At 37.4% G+C, this 27,651-nt stretch overlaps 1 protein-coding gene across 2 annotated transcripts in view; it reads right to left on the bottom strand.

Moving 5' to 3' along the window:
* ST8SIA6 (ST8 alpha-N-acetyl-neuraminide alpha-2,8-sialyltransferase 6) overlaps positions 1-27,651 on the bottom strand; it is a 202,935-nt gene that overhangs the window by 56,270 nt on the left and 119,014 nt on the right. The window contains exon 4 of one of the 2 annotated variants that reach the window (XM_066280791.1): positions 5,659-5,745. The exons of the other annotated variant lie outside the window; for it this stretch is intronic. Within the exon in view, the coding sequence (XP_066136888.1) occupies positions 5,659-5,745 (87 nt within the window). The remainder of the gene's footprint in view (positions 1-5,658; positions 5,746-27,651) is intronic. 2 annotated transcript variants of the gene reach the window in all.

Below are 27,651 nucleotides of genomic sequence, written 5' to 3'. Positions count from 1 at the left end.
GTCTTTTTCCAAGAAACATATGATATCACATACAATTTCAAGGCCTCATAAAACCACTGATGTGGACCTCAGCTGTTGCTAGGGAAGGGCTGTGAAAGGTTAGGGGCCCAAACCCCAGCTACCAGTTCTCAGATGCACAACTAAGTGCTGAGTGAGTAAAAGCTTAATAATCTATATAAAGAGGATAAACTCTAAGTGGGGAGCAAACAGATTGCTGAGAAGGCAAGCTTTTAAAGGGCCATCTTTCTTACATAAAATAACTTTAAACAGCACTCACTTTTCTCCTTCAGAAAAGTTCATCTTCTCTTAACATTTAAATTTACCCCACACAGAGAAAATGTCTTCTGCCTCCGGTTGTCCCAACGGCAGCTCAAACACGGCCTGTCCAGAACAGATCCAGATTCTCAAAGCAATTTCCCTCTAAGATCTTTCCACTTGTCAATAGAACCACTACTTCTTCCTCTCTTCAATTAGCAAACTAGGAATCACTAACCAACTAAGTCCTGCCGAGTCTTCAGTCATGTATATACAACAGCTATTTATTGGGTACCATCTGTGTGATGAGCAGTGGTGATAAAAATAAAACAGACCTTGAACGCAAGAAGTTCACTGCTAAGTGTCCCTTCCTTGATATTTTTATAGCTACGATTGATGTTTTAGATCTTCATCAATCTACAGTCACCTTTCTACAATGTGCCCTGGACCGCTTCACCTCCATCAGTCTACTCATTTCCTTCTAAGACTTTAAATAAAATTTTGCTGACCAATACATTCTCTAAAATAAATCCATCATGTGATTCCCGTGCTAGAAATACCTTCATTGGGTTCTGCGTATCTACCAAAAGCCTGTGGACTTTACTCGGATGGTCAGAGCCCTGTGTACCATCAGGATCACCCTTATAAGAAGCCCCTTTACCCCATGCACCCTCTAGAATAAGTTCACTGCTTTAGTGAAGCTGGTCCTGAAACTTATTTCATGTTTATTCCTGGCCTCATCACTACTCCATATTGCTCCCTCCCTTCCTTACTACCCCTCCTCAGCGTTTCAGCACAAGTCCTGCCCCTTTCCGTGAAACCTTTCAAGAAATTGTATCTCACAGTGATCATGCATTGATAAATTGTGGTATTTGTATAAATCACTCATTTTGATACTAAGTCATACATATTTAGTTTTATTTTTGTATCTTCAAACTGACAACAATTTCTTTGAGGTTAATAAGAAAAACTTGCATTTTTCTTGTTTACTTTCACGCATCCATTCATTTAGTATATATTTACTCGGGTCCTATGTTGCACCCTGCACTGTACCAGGCTAAAGAGTCTCCTGTGCTTGGATGTGGTAAACCCTAAACAAATGTTAAAAAAAAAAAGTACCACTTCCGCTAGCAAATGGCATGTTCATTTAAGAATAATAATTCAGGCCCTGGCTCGTTGGCTCAGCGGTAGAGCGTCACCCAGAGTGTGCGTGTCCTGCGTTCGATTCCCGGTCAGGGCACACAGAAGAAGTGCCCATCTGCATCTACACACTTCCCCTCTCGCTTCTCTCTCTTCTCTCTCTCTCTTCTCCTCCTCTCCTGTAGCCAAGGCTCAATAAGAGTGAGTTGGCCCCAGGTGCTAAGGATGGTTCTATGGCCTCCACCTCAGGTGCTAAAAATAGCTCTGGATGCAATGGAGCAGCAGCCCAGATGGGCAGAACAACGCCCCCTAGTGGACTTGCCAGGTGGATCCCAGTAGGGGTGCATGCAGGAGTCTTTCTCTGCTTTCCTCCTCTCACTGAAAAATAAAAAAGAAGAATTCATAAAAGCTCTTATTTTTATATCATGTAACCGCAGATGTCCCATAATTTTCAAATAGCCATTAGTTATCAGTTGTTGAGAGTTTTGACAATCAGGTTGCAGATGGATTTAGAAAACATTCACTCCCTGGCCAGTTGGTTCAGTGGTAGAGCATTGGCCCTGAGTGTAGAGGTCCCACCAGGTTCAATTATAGGTCAGGGCACACAGGAGAAGCGACCATCTCCTTTTCTACCCCTCCCCCTTCGCTCTCTTTCTTTCTTTCTCTCTCTCGCTCTTCTCCTCCTACAGCCCTGGTTGGAGCAATTTGGCCCTGGGTGCTGAGGATGGCTCCATGACCTCCCCCTCAGGCACTAAAATAGCTCCATTCGGAGCAATGGAGCAGCAGCCCTAGATGGGCAGAGCATCACCCCCGAGTGGGCTTGCTGGGTGGATTCCAGTCTGGTGCATGTGGGAGTCTGTCTGACTGCCTCCCTGTCTCTCACTTAACAAAAAGAAAATATTCACCTACTCATACTGCTCAGAATTTAATGTAACTTTTGCAATTCCTCCTAAAAAATATTACTCCTTTTTTAAGGCTTACATTTTTTTCAATTTAGTATAAGATGATGAAAATAAATATAATTGAAAATGATTTAGCTACTTCATATCTGTAATACTAGGAGACATTTCTATAATATCAGCTTTATAAATAAGCCAGGAACTCTCCAGATTTGGCTAGCTGTATTAGCAAAACTTAGGAAAGTGGGCAGTTTATGATGACTTAACTTGCATAGACTCCTGTTGAGGGTTTATGAAATTTAGTTTACTAATATACCCATAAAAAGAACATTACAATAAAAAAATATTTAAGTGAATAAATATTACTGTGACTGTTCTCTTGAATGACAATAAGCAATAAGTATTTTGATCGCAGATTAACAGAGCCTGAGGGGAGACATGGGCCATCAGGTGACCACCATGGTACTGATGCACTTTTTCTACCAAGACAATACGAAACAGAAAATGGCCATTCTATCTCCGCACCATCTATATCTATTCAGCTTCTATCCATCATAATTTCTAACTAGTGACTCTCATGCAGTTTTGGATTTGAAGAGACTCCTGATTTTTATTTTAAAGGGAAAAAAAAGGAAAGAAAATGCTTTTAAAGAGAATTCTTTTCTTGATTGAACACAACACTGTGTGTGACCTTCTAGAGAAGAGGCAGCTCCAGACGATAGGCTCACCCCCTTCAGTCTCCCCTTCTTCCAGACCTTCTGTTAGTTCTCTCTGCCATGGTAGCAGCTCCCCGAGGCCCTCAAGCAGGTGTTGAGTATGCTTTCTTTTGTTCATATTGTTCTTAGAGGCTTGGTGTGAATCAGCTTGAGAGCCAGAAGTCACTCCCTTCCCCTGGCTTTGATTACTGGTGTCACTACTCCTCTAGTCTTTCTAGATAATTATCTTGGATTGATTCTCAATAGCTCAAGACCTCAATATCTTCCACTTCCTTTTTTGCCTATTCTGCACACGTAGGGAGCTCTCTCAGAACCAGACTCTTTTGTCACTCTTTGACCCTGGGACCGGTTAGTTTACAGTTGCCTGTGCAACATTCTAGCTGGTCTCCCTGTCTCTAAGATCTCTCCCATCTAGTCTCAAGTAGTACTGTGTCTTCGTCTGTTTGACCTGCTATAAGAGTATACTATGACTGGGCAGCTTATAAACAACAGAATTTATTCTTACAGTTCTGGAACCTGGGAAGTCCAAGATCAAGGAGCTGGCAGATTTGATGTCTGGTGAGGACCCACTTCCTGGTTCACAGACATCTGTCTTCTTTTTTTTTTTTAATTTTTTTTTATTTATTCTTCTTTTTAGAGAGGAGAGGGAGAGACAGAGAGAGAGAAAGGAGAGACAGAGAGAGTAGGGGGGGAGGAGCTGGAAGCATCAACTCCCATATGTGCCTTGACCAGGCAAGCCCAGGGTTTCGAACCGGCGACCTCAGCATTTCCAGGTTGACGCTTTATCCACTGTGCCACCACAGGTCAGGCGACATCTGTCTTCTTGCTGTGTCATCACATGGTAGAAGGCTTGTGAGAGCAGTCAGGGCAGAGGCAGATTTAATGGCAGGCGCACTGGGCGCACACCCTGGGCCCCAACTTCTGAAGGGCCCCGCAAAACCCCAACTTTACACTTTTTCTAATGACACCAAGTTTGGTTTCATATGTGCAATTTTAACATTATTAGTACATAATATTTTTTACTTATTTAGAAATATGGTTAACATGTATTTTTATTTTCCCTTTCTCTTTTTTTTTTAAGGGGCCCAATATTTTCTTCTGTGCCCAGGGCCTCAACCGACTTTAATCTGCCTCTGAGTCAGGGGTCTCTTTTATAAAATCATCAGTCTCATTCATGGGGGCTCTACCCTAATAACTTAATCACCTTCCAAAAGACCCACCTCCAAATAACTATCACATTGTGGATTTGGTTTCAATTTATGACTTTTGAGGGGACACACTCAGAACACATGGTGGGGCAAAAATAGGTTTATAATGTGAGTACACAAAACACAGTTTATTCTTGTATTATCGTTTATCAATTATTGTAGTACTATTCATAGGAACAACTATAAACCTATTTTTGCCCCACCCTGTATAACAGACTGTAGCATAAAACACCTTGGAAATGTAATCATTAAACAGGAACCCCCTTTCCCACACCTCATCCTGAAGTGACAGGAAAGATGCTTAATGGAATCCTACAGGAGGTTACAACATCCACATGTCTACTGATTGGAGGGAAGATATTCACTTTCAGCTTTAACCCAATCAGGAAGTCACTTCTCTACCCAAGGTGAGCTGACCAGGACCTCACTGAAAATAGCAGCAGAACCGAGGGCAGCTGGTCCAGTGACTGCAGTGTACACCGACGGAAGGTGGGACAGCAGAGCCACAGCACCTTCCCACAGGAAAGACAGCGAGCAGCAGACACTTCTTAGAGAATCGTAGGGGAAAGCAAAGTGTCCTTAATAAGATTTTTACAAGACAGAATGCTTTAAGTAAACTTTGAAAATATATATGAACCAGTAGAAATAAAAACATTTACAGATTATAATATAATTTTCCAAAAAGCTTGGCATAAAACAAAACCTGTGTTGATGCACAGCAAAAAATCAGAGCATGGGCAAAGCAAAGCAGAGCCATGTAGACGGCAAGCACAGAGACTACGACCGTGCTCCCTGACGTGAGCAGCTGTTGGATAAGTATCCACGCACACCCTGCAGCATATTATTTTAACATAATTTATCTCTGTCTGGGTAGGCTCCAAATTCTCCAAGCACAGGACAGCTCTATGATTGTCAACTGACAACCTGGCCCTGTTAGGTTGACGACTCCTCCTCGGGCTATTATTTAGAACAGCTCTCGCTCCTGAATGTTGCTGGTATTGGCAAGATAATGAGAAAAACAGTAAGAAAATGTGCAGAAAAGTACAGTTTTTGTGCTAGAGTGATGAGATTATGGATGACTTTTTCCCCTCTATTTTTCCAAACATTCCTAATGTTTATTACATTTTACTTACAAAATAAACAAACACCAAATACACATGGTACAAAGAAGAAGCAATGCCCTCTAAAACATAATAAAAAGCATAACAGAAGCTTCCTTTTTAAACTATGGAGTTTTATCATTAGTTCCAGGAACAAAATTACAAATGTCTATGTAAGTGACGGGTGGAGTGCTGTGTGCTCAGGGGAGGGTCTCAGAGGAAATCGCCTGAGTGTCACTTGGCTCCCTCTATTTTTCTTTTTAGCGACATGTTGCTATTGTCCCTACAAAACAAATGTACATTTTCTTTATCTCATATTAATTATGAAGAAAACTTTTACCTAAAACTCTCATATTCTTCTATTTGTCGTGTCCATGGACAGCTCTGTATATCTGTGATAATCTGCAGATAGTCATCCTCTGAATACCTAAGAGTCAAATGTTAATGAAGTTAGAAAATAAAGATCTCACATACTGCTAAACAAACACATACATGTTCTAAAGGACATTTTTAAAATATATTCATTTTAATCCTCTAAATCTTTTCTAAGATGAAGGAGAAATAAGTAAATATCTACCCGTTTCAAAACTTTCAGGAACACACAATTCACAAAGAATTATTATACTGATTTAGGAATGTGTAATTTGTACATATCATAAGTCACATCTAGTATTACAAACAAGCTATGACAGCATACCAACTCACATTCATTTCTTATGGCCATTTAATCTTACCCTTAACTCATTGACAAATAAATATATTTTTATAGATGTTTGCCATAATATAGTTTATCATTTTTTTCAGAGTCTAAGTTGATAGATTTGCCTTGTGATGCATAGATAAAATTTTCCCCAAATAATCACCTTATATTTTAATTCAGCACAGTACATTAAAAATCAGATTGGAATCAGTAAGAGAGATGTATACTGGCATCCCTATAGACACAGTGATACAGTTTGCCAGGATCCCAGTCCCCAATAGATTCCCTTCTACCTAAAATTCCATCATTAAGTAGTAATTCCTTTCATCACAGAATAGCCTTTAGTCTTGAACAGTTATTTAAAATGCAAATATCTTTTTGGGTGAAAAAAAACCCCTTGAATTTTGTCTCAATTAATACCTTAGGCATTAGTTGTAAGCTATTTGAGAGCAAGGGTCTGCAACAAGGAGGTAGAGTATATGTTGGTAAGGACTTAGGGAAGTAAGAGGACAGTAAAGAATTTTGTCAGGAAAATCTGTCTCCCATCCCTATACAGCAAAATGCAGATCCTCCAAAGTTATCTCAGAAAGGAGGTATTTGGCCTTGACCAGGTTGCTCTGTTTGTTAGAGCATCATCCTGATATGCCAAAATTGTAGGTTTGATTCCTGGTCAGGGAACATACAAAAATTAACCAGTGAATGCATAAATAAGTAGAACAACAAATTGATGTCTCTTTCCCTAAAACTCAATAAATAAAAAATAATTGAAAACAAAAAGGAGATATTTGTTAGATGTGAAGAAGGTAGTCAAACAAGCAACTCCTTTGCCCCTGAAATTTATCTACCTTTTGGCTGTTTCTCTCTCTTTATATTGCTGCCAAGGCTAATCAAAAATATTTTCCCTTGCTTCCCATTGGCCTAGTTAAGAATAGCTTTAAAAAATCTTGAAAAAAATAGTTAAATACTAAAGAAGCAGCAAAGTGAAGAGCTACCATAAAAAGATTAAAAATAGCTTTACTTGCACCCAAGCTTCCAATCCTAACAGACTTAGTTCATGCTTGTGGGCCCTAAGACTAGTCCCAGTACACCAAGCATCTTAAAAGTTGTATACACGAGCCCTAAAGCTTTGTCTAAGTGTGATACTTCCCAGCTGGAGCAAAGACTGCAGGTCTCCACATGATGGTGGATACCCAGAAATCCTCTGCAAGACAGACTGAATGAAAAATCTACGGAGAATCATTCAGTTATGAGACCTCAAGTTGCCTAATATATGTGAAATTATGGGCCTAGCAAGAGAGAACAGACAAAATTTTTTTTCTGAAATAATAATAGTGGAAAATTTTCCAAATCTAATGAAAATTATAAACCCACAGATCCAAGAAGCTCAACAAACCCAAAGCACAAAAATCAGGCGGAAATTACACTAAAACACATAATAAAATTTCTTTAAACCATTAATAAAGAGAAAATCTTAAAAGTAGTTAGAGAAAAGACATTATACACATAGAAACAAAGAAACATTACAGCAGACTTCTTATGAGAAACAATGCAAGTCAGAAGGCAGTAAAACAACATCATTAAAATACAGAACAGGGTTTGGGGAAACTATCAACAAAGAATTCTATGCTCAGCTCACCTTACAAAAAATGAAGGTAAAATACAAACTCTTTCAGATATGTGAAGCCTGAAAGAATTCATACCAGGAAACCTGAGTACAAGGCATGCTAAAGGAAGTTAGTTCTTCAGGAAGAAGAAAAATGAAACCAGATTGAAAACTGGATTGACAGAAAGTAATGAAGATCACTGGGAATAGTTAATATGTAAATATATACAACAGGCTTTTTCTTATTTTTCTAGGTCCCTTTAATAGATAATTGACTATTTAAAATAAATATAACAATAATATATTGGGGAGTTTATAATATATATAGAAATAAATGCATGGTTATAGAAATGAATAGTTATAGAACAAAGGCCAGAAAGGGGCATTGAGATAGGAGAATAGAAGTGGTATAAATGACTTAAAAGTGAACTATGATAAGAACAAAATGAATAGTGGTCTCCTAAAGGCAACCAGTAAAAACAAACAAAACTATAAAAAGTGTTAACATGTCAAAATAAAATTATTTAATCCCAAAGCAAGCAGAAAAAGAGGGAAAGAGAACAAAGAGATAGCAAATATAAATAGAAAACAAAATGGTAGATTTAAACCCAGTAATCACATTAAATGTAAATAATCTAAATATACAAATTAAAAGGCAGAGAATGTCAGATTGAATTTTTAAAAAACAAGAACTAATCATATATCATATTCAAGAAATCTATTTCATATAAATAAATGTTAAAAGTAAAATGACAGAAAAAGATGTAACACAGTAGAACTAATTAAAATGAAGCTAGAGTGGTCATATTCATATCAAAGTAGATTTCTAAGCAAGAAATGTTACCATGAAGAAAAAAAAAATGACAGGGTAAAAGCATAAATTGATAAAATAGAAAATCATCAATAAAATTGAAAGTTGACTCATTGAAAAATAAATAAAATTGATAAACATCTTGCCACACTGATCAGGTAAAAAAGAGAGAATACACAAATGATCAATATGTGACCAATGAGAGAGGTTGCAGCACTAACAATTCTACAGGTATTAAAAATATACTGCTCAAAAAAAATAGGGGGTATTTCAAAATGATATGAAGTGATTAAAAAAAAAGAAACATTTGATTTTTATTAAACAGGAATATCAGAAAAGCAAATGACAAGTCAAATAAAGTTGTTCAATTATGCAAATGAGATGCAAAACCAACTTTTATTTCATTGGTGAAAATGCATTATACAGAAGGCTGGAAGTACTGGAGTATCTGCATGTTCCCTGATCCCCTAATTTTGTGAGCAGTGTTTAATAACAACTTTATGCCAAAGAATACAACACAGATGCAATGGACATATTCCTTGAAGGGCAAAACCTCCCCAGAGCTCTCTTAAGAAGAAAGCAATGACTTGAATAGTCTGATAGCTGTTAACAAAATTGAATTTGTCATCAAAATCCATCCAACAAAGAAAATGCCATGCCCAAATGGCTTAAATAGAGAATTTCATTAAGCATTTGAGAAATATTAATACAAAGTTTATAGAAACACTCTTATAAAAATTAAACAGGGCTATATTTCCCAGATTTTTTTTATAAAAAGAATGTTACTCTGATACCAAAACATAAAAAGACATTAAAATAAAGAAAATAAAATACAGACCAATATTCTTATTAATAGATGCAAAAATCCTCAACAAAATATTAGCAAGTTGAATCCAGCAATATATAAAAAGGATAAGGCATTCTGACCAAGTAGGTTTTATCTCAGGAATGAAAGGCTGATTTTTAAAAATCAACTGATGCAACTCATCATAATAGAATTTTTAAAATAATAATCTCAGTACATGAAAGGAAAAAAGTATATAGCCTAATTCAACATTCAGCCCTGAGTAAAACTTTCAGCAAGCTCAGTACGGGAGAAAGTTTATACAATGCAGAGCCCCATACAGCAGTGTGGTGATAACCAGAGGGGCAGGGGGTGGGGGTCAGGGGGTGGGTGGAGTTGGGCAAAGCAGGGGAATGTGAATGGGAAGAGCCTTTGCTTGGGGCAGTGGGCCCATGATGCAGAGTGCAGTTGATGTTTTTTTGAGTTGTATGCTTGAAACCTGTATCGTTCAGTGAACCAATGTCACCCCAATAAATTCAATCATAAAAAAAAAGAAAAGCTGATTTTAAAATTCAAATGAAAATTTAAAGATCTGGAGTAGCCAACAGAATTTGAAAATTAACAACAAATTTGGAAGAGTTGTACTATCCGATTTTAGGACTTACTACAGTGTTGCAATAATAAAAAAGTATCTTATTTATGTCAAGACAGGTAAATAAATTAATAACAGATTTTAAAATCCAGCAATAAAGCTTTTCAACAAGGTAATTCAATGGAAAAAGAATAATCTTTTCAACAAATGTTGCTAAAATGATTAGATAGATACCTACTTTTAAAATCCTCAACTCTTACCTCACTCCATCTACAAATATGAATCCAAACAGTGCCATTCAGTTAAATGTAAGAAATAAAATTAGAATTAAGTTCTAGAAGAAAACATTAAAAAATCTTAATGACCTTGGGTTTTGTACATCTATGCACAAATATACAAACTATAAAAAATGTCTTTAAATTAAACTTCACCAAAATTCAAAGGTTACTTTTCAAAAAGCATTGTAAAGAAAATGAAAATGCAAAACACACACTAGAAAAATATTTACACAGCACTTACTTGATAAAAAATTTGTATCCAGATTATATAAAGAACTCTTAAAACTCAATGGTAAGACAAACAACCCAATTAAAAGCTGGGCACAAGATCTGAATATACTCCATCAAAGATGCTAGACACCCTGACTTGTGATGGTGTAGTGGATAGAGCATCGAACTGGAATGCAGAGGTCCCTGGTTCAAAACCCTAAGCTTGCTTGGTCAGGGCACATATGACAAGCAATCAAACCAATGAACAACTAAAGTGAAGCAACTATGAGGTGATACTTCTCACTCCCCATCCCTCTTTCTCCTTTCTCTGTAAAATCAATCAATAAATTTTTTTAAAGTGCTAGACAAGTGAAAGATCAACACATAAAAAGATGGTCAACATCATTAGTTACTAGAAAAATGTAAATTAAAATTACAATGAGATGCCACTATATAGACACTATAATAACTCAAACTGAAAAGACAAACCATACTGAGTTTGGCAAGAAGTATAGTAACTGGAACTCTCACACATGACTGGTGGGAATGTAAAACATACAACTTCTTTGAAAAACCATTTGGTAGTTTCCTCAAAAGGTACACATATACCCACCATGAAAGCCAGCTATTTCACTTCTATGTATTTATTGATGAGCAATGAAACCTTATTTCCACACAAAGACTTGTATACCAGTGTTCATAGAAGCTTTATGTAATAGCCCAAAACTGAAAACAATCTAAGTGTCCCTTCAGAGGTGACTGGATAAACAAATTATGTATGCATACTATAGAATATTGTTACTTTTATTTGGTGATAAAAAAGAATGAATTATTAATACCTGAAAACACATAGCTCAATCTCACAATAATCATGCTGGATGAAAAAACCCAGACCACAAAAAGAGTACCCAATGTAGAGTCCAGTCCAGGAAATGAAAAGTAGTCTACAGTGACAGAAAGCATACCAGGAAGTTACCTGGAAATGAAGGCTGACATGCAGGGGTAGGGAGGAATAGATGAAAAAAAGTATGAGAAACGTTTGGTGGATGGGGTACATGTTCAAATTTGATTGGAGTGTTGGTGTATACATATGCCAACACTCTTCACATTGTACATTTAAGTTATAGTCTGTTGTACATCGTTTATAACTCAAAAAACTTCCAAATGTTCATTATTGGGCTAAACATTATATTTTCCATGGTGATATAACTAAGCTAATCAGCAATATACATCAGCCCTTATTAAGGATCAAATACCTAAAATTCAAAATTCTAGTTACTAGGAAAATACAGTATATTTAAATGAATATGCTTTTTTGAAAAAAATTATTTTACAATGACTGTTGTCATACAATGTTATATTAGTTTCAAGTGTACAACATAGTGATTATACACTTATATACCTTACAAAGTGATCACCCAGTAAGTCTAGTACCCATCTGACACCTTATACAGTTATTACAATGTTATTGATTATATTCCCTATGCTGTACTTTATATCCCCATGACTATTTTAATAACTGGCAATTTGTACTTCTTAGTCCCTTCACCTTTTTCATGAAGATGCTTTATATATAGTTCCCTGGACAGCTAATAAGCTGCTACATCTTATGTGCTCCTAACAAAATCCCCAGCTGACTGTTCCTGTTAACACTGGAAGTTCGCGTTTAAACATAAATAGAAAATGTAATGAGGTCATAAACTCCACTAAGTAAGTTCAAAGCAACATTTACTTATTCCATGGATTACAGCTTCTACCTAATAACTTTCCCCAGTGCTACCTTCACTGGCTCCTGTTCACAACTATAGTAAAGCCTCGCCCTCCCTCCTCCTGTATATCGGCTGTGTATCAGGTTAGATCTAGTCACTTCAGCCAGTCCACCAACCCAACTCATTCTTCCTACTTTCCCAATTTCTTAGCATAAAATAAAAGGGGTGTGTATCCTGTTAAACTTTTACCCTCTTTTTAATGAGTAACCCATATGTTGATGGCCCCATTTTTGTCTCTGAGCTCCCTCAATAGTGCTCAATGTCTAATTTGCTGGAGATGTTATGTCACTAGGTGATAGAGAGAGATCAAACCTCCGCAACTTTTCAAAGCAAAAGATGCAATAATTCCCTACATCATTTTAACCAACTCCCGGACTTGAGAGTAATCTCTTCTCTCGGTCTTCTTTGTTGGCACAGTAGGGGTGTGGGGTTCCTCTCTTTCCTTCCTCCAGACTGGCTCATTATTGTGCTCAAGCTAGCTTATAGAAACATGTGAGAGCTGCCTATTAGATTTTCAAAAATGTTGTGAGCAGGCTGTCAAACTATTGGTAGTTTGAAATTGGACAAGGTAGAAGTATTTGTGCTACAAAAATTGCCAATGTGACAAATCTGGGGTCCCTCCTCCCTAAGATAGTTGTTAAACATGAGCTCGTGGTGCTGCTCCTACACTTCACCACAGCTGGGCAACCTGTTGGCCTAGCTCAAAATTCTTCACTCTTCCTTTGGTTTGAGCCTTGTGGAGGCCAGCCCAGATGGCCAGGTGAGACTTTGCTGCCACCTGACTGATCAAGCAATACCAACCGAGACTGGCCCTAAGCCTCAGCCAGGCAAAACTACCATGTTATCTTCAAATAGCAACTGCTGTCTCAGAAATTAAAGGTGACTTTATTTCACCAAGGTTTTGAGTATATGTTCTTAAGTACATTATATCAATACATTTACTCTGGCTTCCCTGCAAAGCAGAGTTTGTACCCCTTTGAAATCACTCTTACCTTTATATCAGGCTTAGTGAATATTCAAATTAGCATCCATTGCCAACTACAATAAAGGTGTGTTGTAAAATATGGATAGTCTTTGAAACATTTTGTTCTAGTGACATATATCACCCTGTAACTTAGAGCTGGCTCCAATTTTACTTTTTATTGAAAGATTTCAATCATAATGTATCTAATTTTATTAGTAAGTTAGCTGCATAAAGGGGCTGATGACTTTATAGCCACTTACACTTAAAACCAAGTCAGTACCTTAGAGCAGACCTCACTATTACAAAAGAATAATCATTCCTGGCCGTTTACAATCAGGAGACAGTGCTCAAGCTACTGATTTCCTGAGATTGCTGTGTTCAAAGAATCTTTTTTAATTCCAGTTTAGAAATAAAGTATTATCCTCTGGTACAATAAAGAAAAGATTAAAGAAGAAGAAACAGTAAAAAGAAGATTTTTTTTCCTACATGCCTACTCTTTTCTACTGAAACATATATATCACCAGCCAGTTATTTTAGCTAAGTGAGATCAGGATTAGTAAGGTCGGAGCATGGCTGCAGTGGAAAACCATGTGTATGCTACAAGTGTGGGCCAATCTGTGGGAGAAATGTGTCTCTATGAAACTTTGCTATTAAGTAAAATGCTCTAACATCTGAATCACCTCCTACTTTCTGCAAACTTACATTTATAGCTGATTTTCAGTTACGAGGTATAGCCCCCCCCACAATCTTGAGGGACAGTTATTCCTATGAAATTAGCCCTGGTTTATATGGATGACAAAACTCAAAGCTCTCAGAAGACAAACGGCTTCTCAATATTGTACTTTAAGTGGATGAGCTAAGAATTAAATTCATGTATTTTGATTCACAGTCTGGCTCTCTTTGCCAATACATCAAGCTGCATCTCATCTATTTTCATAATAAAACTGAGAATTAATCTCATCACAAACAGTCTCTGGTTCCAAGACATTCAATAAATCATACTAAATGTGGCAAGTGATTTCCAAAAGAATAATGTTTATTTAAATCGTTATTAATAATGCTCAAAATGAGATACAAATTATCAATAACATACTAAATGATAGTAAGTAAATATCATATTAAAATTTAAAATATTTTTCTAGAAACTTCTCTTGGAGATGGAGACTCACATGCTGTAAATAGTTTTATCTCAATTAAGATATAAATAGGTTTTTAAAAACTATGTTTATTTATATATGTTTAATTAAGTGAATCATTAAATATTTATCAGGTACTTATTAGATGTCTAGAAATTATCTTGAGGATAGACATTCATTTCAGCAGCTGCAATACTGGTTTAGTTTCCTTTTCATCTCTTTATAGTAAAAGACAACCTTTCTTGTCTAGTAAAATGGGTGGAGATACCCCAATAATATTAAATCAGTAGGTTTCTAAATGGCGTTTTGTGTAGATCAAACAGTCTTTTGCAGCTAGTTTCTAGAAAACTCCTAAAGAGCTTAGATCTACATGCAAAGAAATTCTCCAATTCAATACAGTGCTATAAGATTTGCAATCAGTATAGCCAATCATTTCTATTGGGCAATACTTTTTAAAGGAATGGTTGATGAGTGTATAACAGCTAACAAAGAGAAGTTTGTAGCAGGTAGACTGAATTGAACTATGAACAGTGCTGACATACTAACATTTTATCTACGAAAGGTAAAATAATTCAATTTACACTGTTTTCAACTCTGCATGATGGTAACTTCTAATCAGAATGCAGTGGTTACTGTCAATTGGCAGAGAAGAGAGGAATCTCAAAATTATATTTATTCCATACTATGTAGTGCCTCTTTAACAAGTCAAATATTCCAAAAATGCTTTAGGAATTAACTCCTAAAGATGCTAATGTCCTTCAGAGCCCCAGTAAAATCTCTAAATTGCCATATTTAAAAAAGTCAGATAAGAATTTTTTTTGAGGAAGACAAGATGGTGATGGAGTAGGCAGACGTACCAACTTCCACCTCCCAGAACCAAAGTGGATTACAAACTAATTTTAAGAACCATCATTTGGAAAAACCAACTTTGGACTAAACTAAGAGGACTCTTCAACCAAAGAACACTGAAGAAGCCACACTGAGACTGGTAGGAAAAGTAGAAACGCAGAGAGGGCTGCCCAGCTCCCCAGAGCAAACAGCAGCCAGGAGAGACTCATGTGGCAGGAAGTGAGTTTAACAGAGAGAGAGTCCTTAGTCACAGGAACAAAGCCCCAGTCTGCAGCCCCAGAAGCTAGAAGAGGCATATCGACAGTATTTAGCTGGAAACAAGACAGGATACTGTTTGTGACAAAGAGACTGATTTCTCAGACCCAGGATTCTTCTTAAAGGGACCATGCAAAAAACCTCTCTCACAACCACTCACCTGGGGCTCAGGGGGATGGGGAGAGAGGAGAGGTCTGGAGTACCAGGAAGAGAGTGTAATCTAGGAGGCACAGGGAGAAACATTTTGAGAGACAGCCACCCTAACCCCTGGGATGAGTCACTCCCCAAATCTGAAATAAATATTTCCCCTGGAAACAGCAATACCAGCAAAGGGAAGCAGGACACCAGCCAAATAAGCTCTCCCACGGCACTCAGAGCAGAGTCGCTTAGAAGGAGGGAGCTTTCAGGACTACAATAGTGAGTGTTAGGGTCTGTGCTGCAGCACCCCCACCCACATGGCTGAGGGCTTTCCCAAGGGTGGGGGGCAGCAGGATGCAGAAGCTGGCTGACCACCACTGAGTCCCAGGTGCGAGCTCAGTCTTGCCCGGCTGGGGAGGAGGGTATGTGCAAAAGTCGTCAAGCCCAGCCACAGGCCATCTGCAATCCAGACTGCAAGGGGAAGGGTGGGAACCCTGGAAGGGGTGGAGACCGGCCCTTGAGCAAGGGCACAGGAGCACAGCCTTGTCCAACCACGGAACCAAGGCTTGTGGCCTGACTTGGAAGCCAGCTCCTCCCATGGGGGGGGGGGGAGTCAAAAGCCCAGAACAGGTGGAGTCCCGCTACTGAGCATGGGCACGCAGTCTTGCCTGGCCTGTGGAGCCAAGGCTTGCAGCCCTCCCACAAACAGTCTCCTCCTGCAAGGGTGGGGTGAAAACATGGAATCAGGCAGTGATCCGCAGCTGAGCAAAGGTGCTTACCCCTGCCTTCAGGGCCGAACATAATGTGACCCAAGGGGGCAAGGTGAAGGCCAAGGCTACCAATGCTTGTACACCTGAGCATGTGATCACAGCCACTCCCATAAAGGAGAGGTGGAAACCACAGCAACAGCCCCATTGGGCAGGCACCAGCAACACACATAACCAAATGCCCTAGGCAGCAACAGCAGAGGGGCTGGCGGGCCTGCAGAGAGACCACACCTAGGGAACACAGAGGCCACACCCAGTGGACTCCAGTGGCCAAAACATTCTTTTACACAGACAAAATAAGAAGGCAGAGAAATGCAACACAAATGAATCAAGAGAAATCCCCAGAAAAGAACCTGAACAAGTCAGATATAACCAAATTACCAGATGTAGAGTTTAAAATAACGATTGTTATGATGCTCAAAGATATTAGAACAACAGTAGATGGTAATTACGAACACCTAAATAAAGAGATAGCAAATATAAAAAAGAACATTGAAATAATAAAAAAGAATCATTCAGAAATGACAAATACAATATCAGAAATGAAGAACACAATGAAAGGAACTAAAGCAGGATGGATGAAGCAGAGAATTGAATCAGTGAATTAGAGAACAAGATAAATAAAGGCACGGAAGCAGAGCTGAAAAAAGGAAAGAGACTCAAAAAAAGTCTGAGGAAACTCTAAGAGAGCTCTGTGACAACATGAAGAGAAATATCATCTGCATCATAGGGGTTCCTGAAGAAGAAGAGAAAGAACAAGGGATAGAGACCTTGTTCAAACATACCATAGCTGAAAACTTCCCTCAATTAAGGCAGAAAAACATCTCACAAGTTCAAAGCATAGAGAACTCCATTAAAGAGAAACCCAAAAAATCTACACAAAGACACATCATAATTAAAATACCAAAGCTAAGTGATAAAGAGAAAATATTAAAGCTGCTAGAGAAAAAGACTATCATCTATAAAGGAGCCCCGTTAAGGATGACTTCCAACTTCTCAACAGAAACACTTGAGGCCAGAAGGGAATGGCAAGAAATATTCAAAGTAATGCAGAACAAGAGCCTACAACCAAGACTACTTTATCCAGCAAGGCTATCATTTAAAATTAAAGGAAAAATAAAAAAGCTTTCCAGACCCCCCCCCAAAAAAAAAAACCCTCAAGGAATTTATTACAACCAAACCAATGTTGCAAGAAATGCTAGGGGGCCTGTTGTAAACAGATCAAAGGAGAAAAAGGATATAGCAAAAGAGGAATACAGTTTTAAAGAATAAAATGTCAATAAACAACTACATATCAATAATAACCCTAAATGTAAATGGATTAAATGATCTGATCAAAAGACATAGGGTAGCTGTGTGGATAAGAAAACAGGACCCATACATATGCTGTCCAGAAGAGACACACCTTAAAACAAAAGATACACACATACTGAAGATTAAAAGATGGAACAAAATATTTCATGCAAATAGAAATGAAAAAAAAGCTGGGGTAGCAATACTTATATCAGACAAAATGGACTTTAAAACAAAGACTATAGTAAGAGATAAAGAAGGTCACTACATAATGATAAAGGGAGCAATCCAACAGGAAGATATAACAGTTATAAATATCTACGCACCTAATATAGGAGCACCTAAATATATAAAGCAGACTTTGATGGATATAAAGGGCAAGATCAACAGCAATACTATAATAGTAGGGGATTTCTTTTTTTTTCTTTTTAATAATTTAGTAGGGGATTTCAATAACCCACTAACATCACTAGATAGATCCTCAAGAAAGAAAATTAACAAAGAAACAGCAGACTTAAAGGGTATACTACATCAACTCAACTTAATAGATATCTTCAGAACCTTTCACTCTAAAGCAGCAAAATATACATTCTTTTCAAGTGCTCATGGTACATTCTCTAGAATAGACCACATGTTAGGGCACAAAAGCAGTCTCAACAAATTTAAGAAAATTGAAATCATATTGAGCCCTTTCTCTGATCACAATGGCATGAAACTAGAAATCAACCACAACAGAAAAACTGAAAAATACTCAAACACTTAGAAACTAAATAGCATGTTATTAAAAAGCGAATGGGTTAACAGTGAGATCAAAGAAGAAATTAAAAAATTCCTAGAAATGAATGATAATGAGCATACATCAACTCAAAATTTATGGGACACAGCAAAAGCAGTCCAGAGAGGGAATTTCATGGCATTACAGGCATACCTCAAGAAGCTAGAAAAAGCTCAAATAAACAACTTGACCCTTCATCTAAAAGAATTAGAAAAAGAACAGCAAGTAAAGCTCAGAGCTAGTAGAAGGAAGGAAATAATAAAGATCAGAGCAGAAATAAGTGACATAGAGGCTAAAGAAACAATACAGAGGATCAATGAAACCAAGAGCTGGTTCTCTGAAAAGGTAAACAAGATCGATTAACCTTTAACCAGACTCACCAAGAAAAAAAGAGAGAGGACTCAAATAAATTAAATTAGAAATGAGAGTGGAGAAATAACAACTGACACAACAGAAATACAAAATATTGTAAGAAAATACTATGAAGAACTGTATGCCAAAAAACTAGACAACCTAAATGAAATAGACAAATTCCTTGAAACATATAATTCTCCAAAAATTAATCTGGAAGAATCAGAAAACCTAAACAGACCAATTACAACAAATGAGATTAAAACAGTTATCAAAAAATTCCCAGAAAAGAAAAGTCATGGGCCTGATGACTTCACAAGTGAATTTACCAAATATTCAAAGAAGAACTAACTCCTATCCTTCTCAAGCTATTTCAAAAAATTCAAGAGGAAGGAAGACTTCCAAACTCCTTTTATGAGCTGAGTATAATTCTGATTCCAAAACCAGGCAAAGACAACACAAAGAATGAAAATTATAGGCCAATATCCCTGATGAATTTAGATGAAAAAATCCTCAACAAAATATTAGCAAACCAGATCCAGCAATATATGAAAAAAAATCATACATCATGATCAAGTGGGATTTATTCTTGGGAGGCAAGGCTGGTACAATATTTGTAAATCAATCAATGTGATTCATCACATAAACAAAAGGAAGGAGATAAACCACACGATAATATCAATAGATGCAGAAAAAGCATTTGATAAAATCCAGCATCCATTTATGATCAAAACTCTCAGCAAAGTGGGAATACAGGGAACATACCTCAACATGATAAAGACCATCTATGACAAACCCACAGCCAACATCATACTCAATGGGCAAAAATTAAAAGCAATCCCCTTAAGATCAGGAACAAGGCAGGGGTGCTCCCTTTCACCACTCTTATTCAACATAGATCTAGAAGTCCTAGCCACAGCAATCAGACAAGAAAAAGAAATAAAAGGCATCCAAATTGGAAAAGAAGAAGTAAAACTATCATTATTTGCAGACAATATGATATTGTATATAGAAAACCCTAAATTCTCAGTAAAAAACTACTAGACCTGATAAATGAATTCAGCAAGGTGGCAGAATATAAAATTAATACTCAGAAATCAGAGGCATTTTTATACACTAACAATGAACTGTCAGAAAGAGAAATTAAGGAAGCAATCCCCTTCACCATTGCAACCAAAAAAATAAAGTACCTAGGAATAAATCTAACCAGGGAGATTAAAGACTTGTACTCAAAAAATTATAAAACATTGATAAAAGAAATCAGGGAAGAAACAAACAAGTGGAAGCATATACCGTGCTCATGGTTAGGAAGAATAAACATCATTAAAATGTCTATTTTACCCAAAGCAATTTAGAAATTCAATGCAATACCGATTAAAATACCAATGACTACTTCAAAGATATAGAACACATATTCCAAAAATTTATATGGAACCAAAAGAGAACACGAATAGCCTCAGCAATGTTTAAAAGGAAGAATAAAGTGGAAGGTATTACACTTCCGGATATCAAGTTATAGTACAAGGCCATTGTACTCAAAACAGCCTGGTAATGGCATAGGAACAGGCATATAGATCAATGGAACAGAACTGAGAACCCAGAAATAAACCCACACTTTTATGGACAACTGATATTTGACAATGGAGGTAAGAGTAAAAAAAGCCTCTTCAAAAAATGGTGTTGGGAAAATTGGACAGCTACCTGCAAAAAAATGAAACTAGACCACCAACTTACACCACTCACAAAAATAAACTCAAAATGGATAAAAGACTTAAATGTAAGCCGTAAAATCATATGCATCTTAGAAGAAAACATAGGCAGTAAGTTCTCTGACATCTCTCGCAGCAATATATTTGCCAATTTATCTCCACGGGCAAGTGAGATAAAAGACAGGATAAACAAATGGGACTATATCAAACTAAAAAGCTTCTGCACAGCTAAAGACAATAAGAACAGAATAAAAAGACAAACTACACAATGGGAGAATATTTTGACAATACGTCTGATAAGGGGTTAATAACCAAAATTTATAAAGAACTTGTAAAACTCAATACCGGGAAGACAAACAATCCAATCCAAAAATGGGCAAAAGAAATGAATAGACACTTCCCCAAAGAGGACATACAGATGGCCAATAGACATATGAAAAAATGTTCAACATCACTAATCATTAGAGAAATGCAAATTAAAATCACAATGCAATATCACCTCACACCAGTCAGAATGGCGCTCATCAACAACACAACATAGAATAAGTGCTGGTGAGGATATAGAGAAAAGGGAACCCTCCTTCACTGCAGGTGAGAATGCAGAATGGTGCAGCAACTGTGGAAAACAGTATGGAGATTCCTCAAGAAATTAAAAATCAAACTGCCTTTTGACCCAGCTATACCACTTTTAGGAATATACCCCAAGAACACCATAGCACTGTTTGAAAAGAAGAAATGTACCCCCATGTTTATGGCAGCATTGTTCACAATAGTGAAGATCTGGAAACTGCCCAAGTGTCCATCAGTGGACGAGTGGATTAAAAAGCTTTGGTATATATATACTATGGAATACTACTCTGTCATAAGAAATGATGACATCGGATCATTTACAACAACATGGATGGACCTTGATAACATTATACTGAGCGAAATAAGTAAATCAGAAAAAACTAAGAACTATATAATTCCATACATAGGTGGGACATAAAAATGAGACTCAGAGACATGGACAAGAGTGTGGGGGTTATGGGGTTGGAGGAGAAAAGAGACGGGGTGGGGGAAGGGAAGGGGCACAAAGAAAACCCATTAGAAGGTGACGGAAGACAATTGGACTTTGGGTGAAGGGAATGCAGCATAATCAAATGTCAAAATAACCTAGAGATGTTTTCTCTGAACATATGCACCCTGATTTATCAATGTCACCCTATTAAAATAAAAAAAAGAATAAAAAAGAATTTTAAAAAAGATTTTATATATTGATTTTAGAGGGAGAGAGAGAAAAAGGGGGGAGGAGTGGAAAGCATCAACTCGTAGTAGTTGCTTCTCCTCTGTGTCTTGACCGTGCTAGCTCGAACCCATGCCCTCAGCATTCTGGGTCCATGCTTTATCCACTGCACCACCACAGGTAAGGCAGATACTTTCTTTTTTTTTAAAAAAAAAAAAAGAACACTTTCCCTGACATGCACAATTAACTTTTGGGTTTGATATTAATTACATGTTCATAACACATGCTATGAAATACTGTAAGCAGAGACTAACTTTAGACCAAGAGGAAGTGGAGTGTCTGTTTACAAAAGGGTGAGATGTGGTAAAGGAAAGGCTACACAGATTGGTGAAGCACTGGAGGGCTAGCAATAGGGAGAGAGTCCGAAAGCTGTTACCACCCTAAGTCTACAGGCTGCCCAGAAAAAGCTGTAGCTGTAAGTATAGGAGAAGGCTTCTGGACAGGAGTGGTGGCCTTTGGTAGAGGACGCAGTCATCCATCGCTAAACCAAACCCACAGAGAGGAAGCCACAGGAACAAATACCCTAAGCTCTTTCTCTTCCCATTTGCTACGCTCCTGCCAATGGCTCCCATAGACTAACCAGAAGCCAAAGGTCTCAAGAGTCCAACTAATGTACCCCAAGAAAGTCAGTCTCCTACAGCAAGCAGCAAGAACAGAAAGGGTAGCAAGTAGATCTGGAAGGCTAAAAAGGAACATATACCACAAACGGAAATCTATTCAGGATTCATGCTTATCAGAATGATTTGGGGTAACTGAATTTACTTCACTGGACTAGTTTTATATAATGCCAAAATCAAGGAGTACCTCAGAGCAAAAAATGATTTATAACTAAAGGGTGTCCACGGGTTACGTGGGGTTTGTTCCTACGACAGTAACATAACCCGAATTTTGGTGTAAGTTGAAACACCTGAGCCTAACACAAACAAACACTTGTACTTTTAACAGTCCAAAACAGTGTTGGTCAGCTTGCCAGGGGATGCCAGCTCCCTCATTCATACGCTACTGCATATTCTTCCGCTGCATGCAGCCAAACTGGTTCACCCACATAGTCCATAAGTGCACGCTAAAGGCGTAAGCCAAAACACTCACATCTCCATTTTTTAAGTGTTTATGGGAGTGAGCATCGTAAACTCAAAAGATTGAATGTTGGGACTGTCATAACCTGACTACCCCCTGGATCTCCTTTGCAAGATCAACAACATGCAAATACATCACCAGGACAGAAAGAATGAATACACAAAGAACAAAGCTGCTATTTAAGATTTTCACATTTCTTCTCCAACACAATCACTATAGGATTTCTGAACATGAAAAAATGATGCACTTTTCAAGTGTATAGAATGAAATTCCAGACATAAGAAGATATCCAGAGAGGAAAATATTATCAGTTTAGTGATCTGATACTGGATCCTATATATTAGAAGAGATCTGAAAGGACCAATATATTTAGGGTTTCTCCATCTCTTGAAGAGTGCTATTTTATAGTTAGTGAGTTACAATACTGAAGGAGCTAGCAGAGAGAGTAGACCTGGTAAGATTTCTATTCCACATATGAGTGGCTATGAACTCTTTGCCTTTTAAATTGTTCTGACTCACATAGCAGAGTTGTTGTCTCCCTCTTCTGTGTCCTCTGCACCACCCTGTACTATATGGCTCGTCAGCTCTTATCCTTTTGTTTTATTGTATTTACTCAATAAATACTTACTGGTCATCTGCTAGGTGTGAGGGAGGGACTGTGTTAGTGAACAGTAATACAATAATGAAAAAAATAGATTTTTTTTTAAAAACTCCCATAATCTCATAAAATGTATACTGTACTAGGGAATGATCAACAATAAACAAAATGTATGGGCTGAATTGCATTCTCCAAAATTCATACATTGAAGTCCCAATACCTCAGATTGTGACTGTGTATGGAGATAGGATCTTTGAAGAGGGGATTAAGTTAAAACAAGGCCATTAAGGTGGCCCTAATTCAATATGACTGATATTCTTATAAGAAAAGGAAATTTGAATATACAGAGAGACACCAGGAATGAGACAGAAGTTAAGAGGACATGTGAGGACACAGTGAGAAGGTAGCCATCTACAAGCCAAGCCAGGAGACCTTGAGAAAACAAACCTGTTGACACCTGATCTTGGACTTCTGGCCTCCAGAACTGTGCAAAACCAAATTTCTGCTGTTTAAACCATCTAATCTGTGGTAACTTGTTAGGGCAGACCTACAAACTAATACACCAAATAATACATAAATTAATAGCAACTTGAAGTGTAATGTAGTTAGTACTATGAAGAAAAAGCAGGAAAAGGGAAAGGAAGTATGTGAAATAGAGCTGAAATTTAGGAAGAGGGGTCAGGGAAGACCTTACTTGGGAGTTAAAGCAGGGAAAAGACTTGAACAAGGTGATCAAGTAAGTTGTGCTCCCATGGGGGTGTGGAGACTGAAAGAGCATTTTAGGCAAAAGGAATGAATGACAAGTGCAAAGGCCTGAGGAAAAGGCAGGCATGGTATTTTCAAGGATAACCCAGATGGTTAGGGTGGCTGAAAAGCATTCTCTAGTCACTCATAAATTTACTCATGAGAGTAGCAGGAGGTAAAGTCAGAAAAGTAAGGAGAAAATGGCCTTGCTATTTAAATATGGACCTCAGACTAGCAGTGTTGGCATCATACAGTAAGATTGTTAGCAATACAGAATCCCAGAGCTTGTCCCAGACCTACAGAATCGAATCTGTATTAAAATAAAATCCCCAAGTGATCTGTAGGTACATTAAAGTTTTTAACAACTTCGCCTGATCTGGCAGTGGTGCAGTGGATAGAGCATTGGACTGGGATGCAGAGGACCCAGGTTCGAAACCCCGAGATCGTCAGCTTGAGCACAGGCTCAGCAGCTTGAGAGCAGGGTCACTGGCTAGAAGCCCAAGGTCGCTGGCTTGAAGCCCAAGGTCACTGGCTTGAGCCCAAGGTCGCTGGCTTGAGCAAGGGGTCACTTGCTCTGCTGTAGTCTGCTCCTCCCACCCTGGTCAAGACACATATGAGAAAGCAGTCAATGTACAACTAAGGTGCCACAATGAAGAATTGATGCTTCTCATCTCTCTCCCTTCCTATCTGTCCCTCTCTCTGTCTCTATTAGAACAACAAAAAATAGATTTTAACAGCTTTATTGAGGTATAATTTATATATGTAATACAATACATCAATTTAAAGTGTACAAATCAATGATATTTAAAGTATTCACAGCTATGTACAACTACTACTACACTCAATTTTGGAACATTTTTATCACCTCAAAAAGAAAGCCTGTACACTTTTATAATTATAAAATCTCCTTCTTTATTTCTATTAACATTTTTTGTTTTAAAAGCCTATTTTGTCTGAAATTGGTATAACCACTTCAGCTTTCTTGTGGTTGCTATTTGTATGATCTATCTTTTCCCATACTTTTACTTTTAACCCATTTGTGTATTTGAATACAAAGTGTGTCTTCTGTAAACACTTTATACTTGGATGTTTTCTAATCTAGTATGACAATCTCTGCCTTTGGGCTGCATGAGTTAATCTATTACCTTTCATGTTATTGTTATAGAGTTATCTACCTCTGCTACTTTACTTTTTGCTCTTACATATAGCATGTATTTTTTGTCTTCCATTACATCATTCTTTTGCCTAAAGTGAATATTTTCTTACAGAGCATTTTAACATCCTTAATAATTTCTAACTACATTTTTGGTGGTCTACTCTACAGTTTACTATATACATATAAAGTTATCAGAATTCTACTGAAATATAGATATTTTACTTATCCTTTTTTGTGGAATTTGTGTTACCTACTATTATATCTACATGTTGTAACTAAATATACATTGTTGTGATTATGTACTTTACCATCTGTAGTCATTTCGCTATCCCAATACAGCTTTCTCTCACCTACCTCCTTAATGTTGTTGCTGGCAAATGTATTATATATATATTGAGAAGTGCCTATAAGGGCCTTGCAAGCTACTGTAATAATTTTGTCTTTCATTTTGAGTAAACTGGAAAAACATTGGAACACAGAAGTGACCTGATCTGACATATTTCAAAAGTTTGCCTCTATAAACTTTGTTGAGAATAGTCTTCCAAAGAGCAAGGGTAGAAGCCAGGAGAGCAATTAAGAGATGTTTGCCACAATTTAGGAGTAGAATAAAGATGTCTTTGACCAGGGTCGAAGTAGTAAAATCAGTAAGAAACAATAAGCTTAGGGATATGGTTTGAAAGTAGCCAAGGAGATTTAATGACCAATATTGGGATGGATAAAAGAGGAGTCAAAGATAACTCCAACCATGTAGGTCTGAGCTTGGGAAGAAGAGACTCACCATAAACCAAAGTGGGAAGACTACAGGAGCTCACTGTTTAAGGGGAAGTCCAGGAGATGCTGTGAGATGTGTTAGGTTTGAGATTCCTTATAGGTGTTGATAAGGCAGAGGTATATATGTATACAAATCTAGAAAGTGTTCAGACAGGAAATATACATTTGGGAATCATCAGTATGTAGGTGGTATTTAAATCCATAAGACTAAGTGAGGTCCCTGAAGAATGAGAATGAAGAAAATGATGAGAAGACTAAATGAGCCCTGAGGACTGAGCTCTGGGACACCCTAATGTCAAAAGGGAGGGGCGATGAGGAGGCATCTGCAAAGAAAAATGAGAAGTGAATGTACTATAAATATTTCACTCCCTTCATACACTGTGAGCTGCCCAAAAGTAGAAATAATTTATCATTGTGTCCCTTATGCAAGAGATCTCAATCTCCCATTCTCTACCATGCATTCTTCAAAAAAGCTCCCAGTGAGTCCGATGCACACCTCCAGGATGAGAACAACTGCACTTGTGACTGTCATACTGCTGGACACATAGAAGTTGCTGTCGGTTTTTGAAATTGAAATTTAATATATGATTAGCACATAAAAACACCCAAAGTTTTCAGATATTTCTTTTGAACTGTGACAATCATTAGAAGCTGTAATCTTACCAAGAGAAGCCCAGCAGCTCTCATTAGGATGCAAAGTAAAGACGTTGGTCGGGGCCAAAGGATCTACTTCAGGAGATTCATGCACATGGCTGACAAGCTGGTGCTAGCTGTGGGCAACAGGCCTTAGTTCCTTGCCATGCAGACCTCTCTATGTCCTTATGACATGGGACCTGGCTTCTCTCAGAGCAAGCAATCCAAGAGATGGCAAGGGAGACTATCAAATTCTTTTATGACCTAGTCTTAAAAGTCACATGTCATTATTTCTGCAATATCATATTGGTTACACAGGGCAGTCCCCTTCAGTGAAGTAGTGGGAAAGCATGTGAATAACAGAAGAGAATCATTGGGCACCATCTTGGAAATTTGGCTACCACAGGCAGCAAATACACTATATCTCTAACATTCCCTGTTATAAAATTTGAACAAAAGTAAAAGTTTCTTTCTTTCTCTATACTACTTCTAAAATTGCAAATAATTCCAATTATTTCTTTATGACCTCAAATATGTTCGATCATTTTTATTGTCATTCTCTTGCTACTAAGGGTTTCTTTCAAATGACTAGTTCTTTGAGCAAGCATGAGAAAGCTTTCTGATGTGAGTGCATAATCAATATTGTAGAACTAGAAAATCAATGTTTCGATTTTCCTGAGGGCAAAATGAAGTTTTATTTCCACTGACAAACACTTACAATAATATAATACACTATCTCAATCTTGCAGCATATATTTTAAAAAATAATACTAAGAAACTCTTATCAAGTATTAAGAAACTCAGATTAGGATTAGGATTATGCTGGTTATCTTCCAACATCAACAACCACACACACACACACACACACACACACACACACACACACACACACACACACATTGTATGTCCCACCCCTTCAATTTACTGGTTTCCTGGCATTGACTTCATAATCTCATATTTTTATCTTTAAACTGAGAGAATTAAATTCTTTCATAAAATAAAGGTCATACATTCTCATTTTAAGAACAGGAAAAAAATATATGAATTAGAACAAGTTAAAAGACTATTCCTTCAAGTTCTTAAAT

This window comes from Saccopteryx bilineata, chromosome 5, assembly GCF_036850765.1.
Source record: "Saccopteryx bilineata isolate mSacBil1 chromosome 5, mSacBil1_pri_phased_curated, whole genome shotgun sequence".
NCBI lineage: Eukaryota > Metazoa > Chordata > Mammalia > Chiroptera > Emballonuridae > Saccopteryx > Saccopteryx bilineata.
Note: the sequence above shows the minus strand (reverse complement) of the source record. Positions and strands in the feature narration are given on the sequence as shown.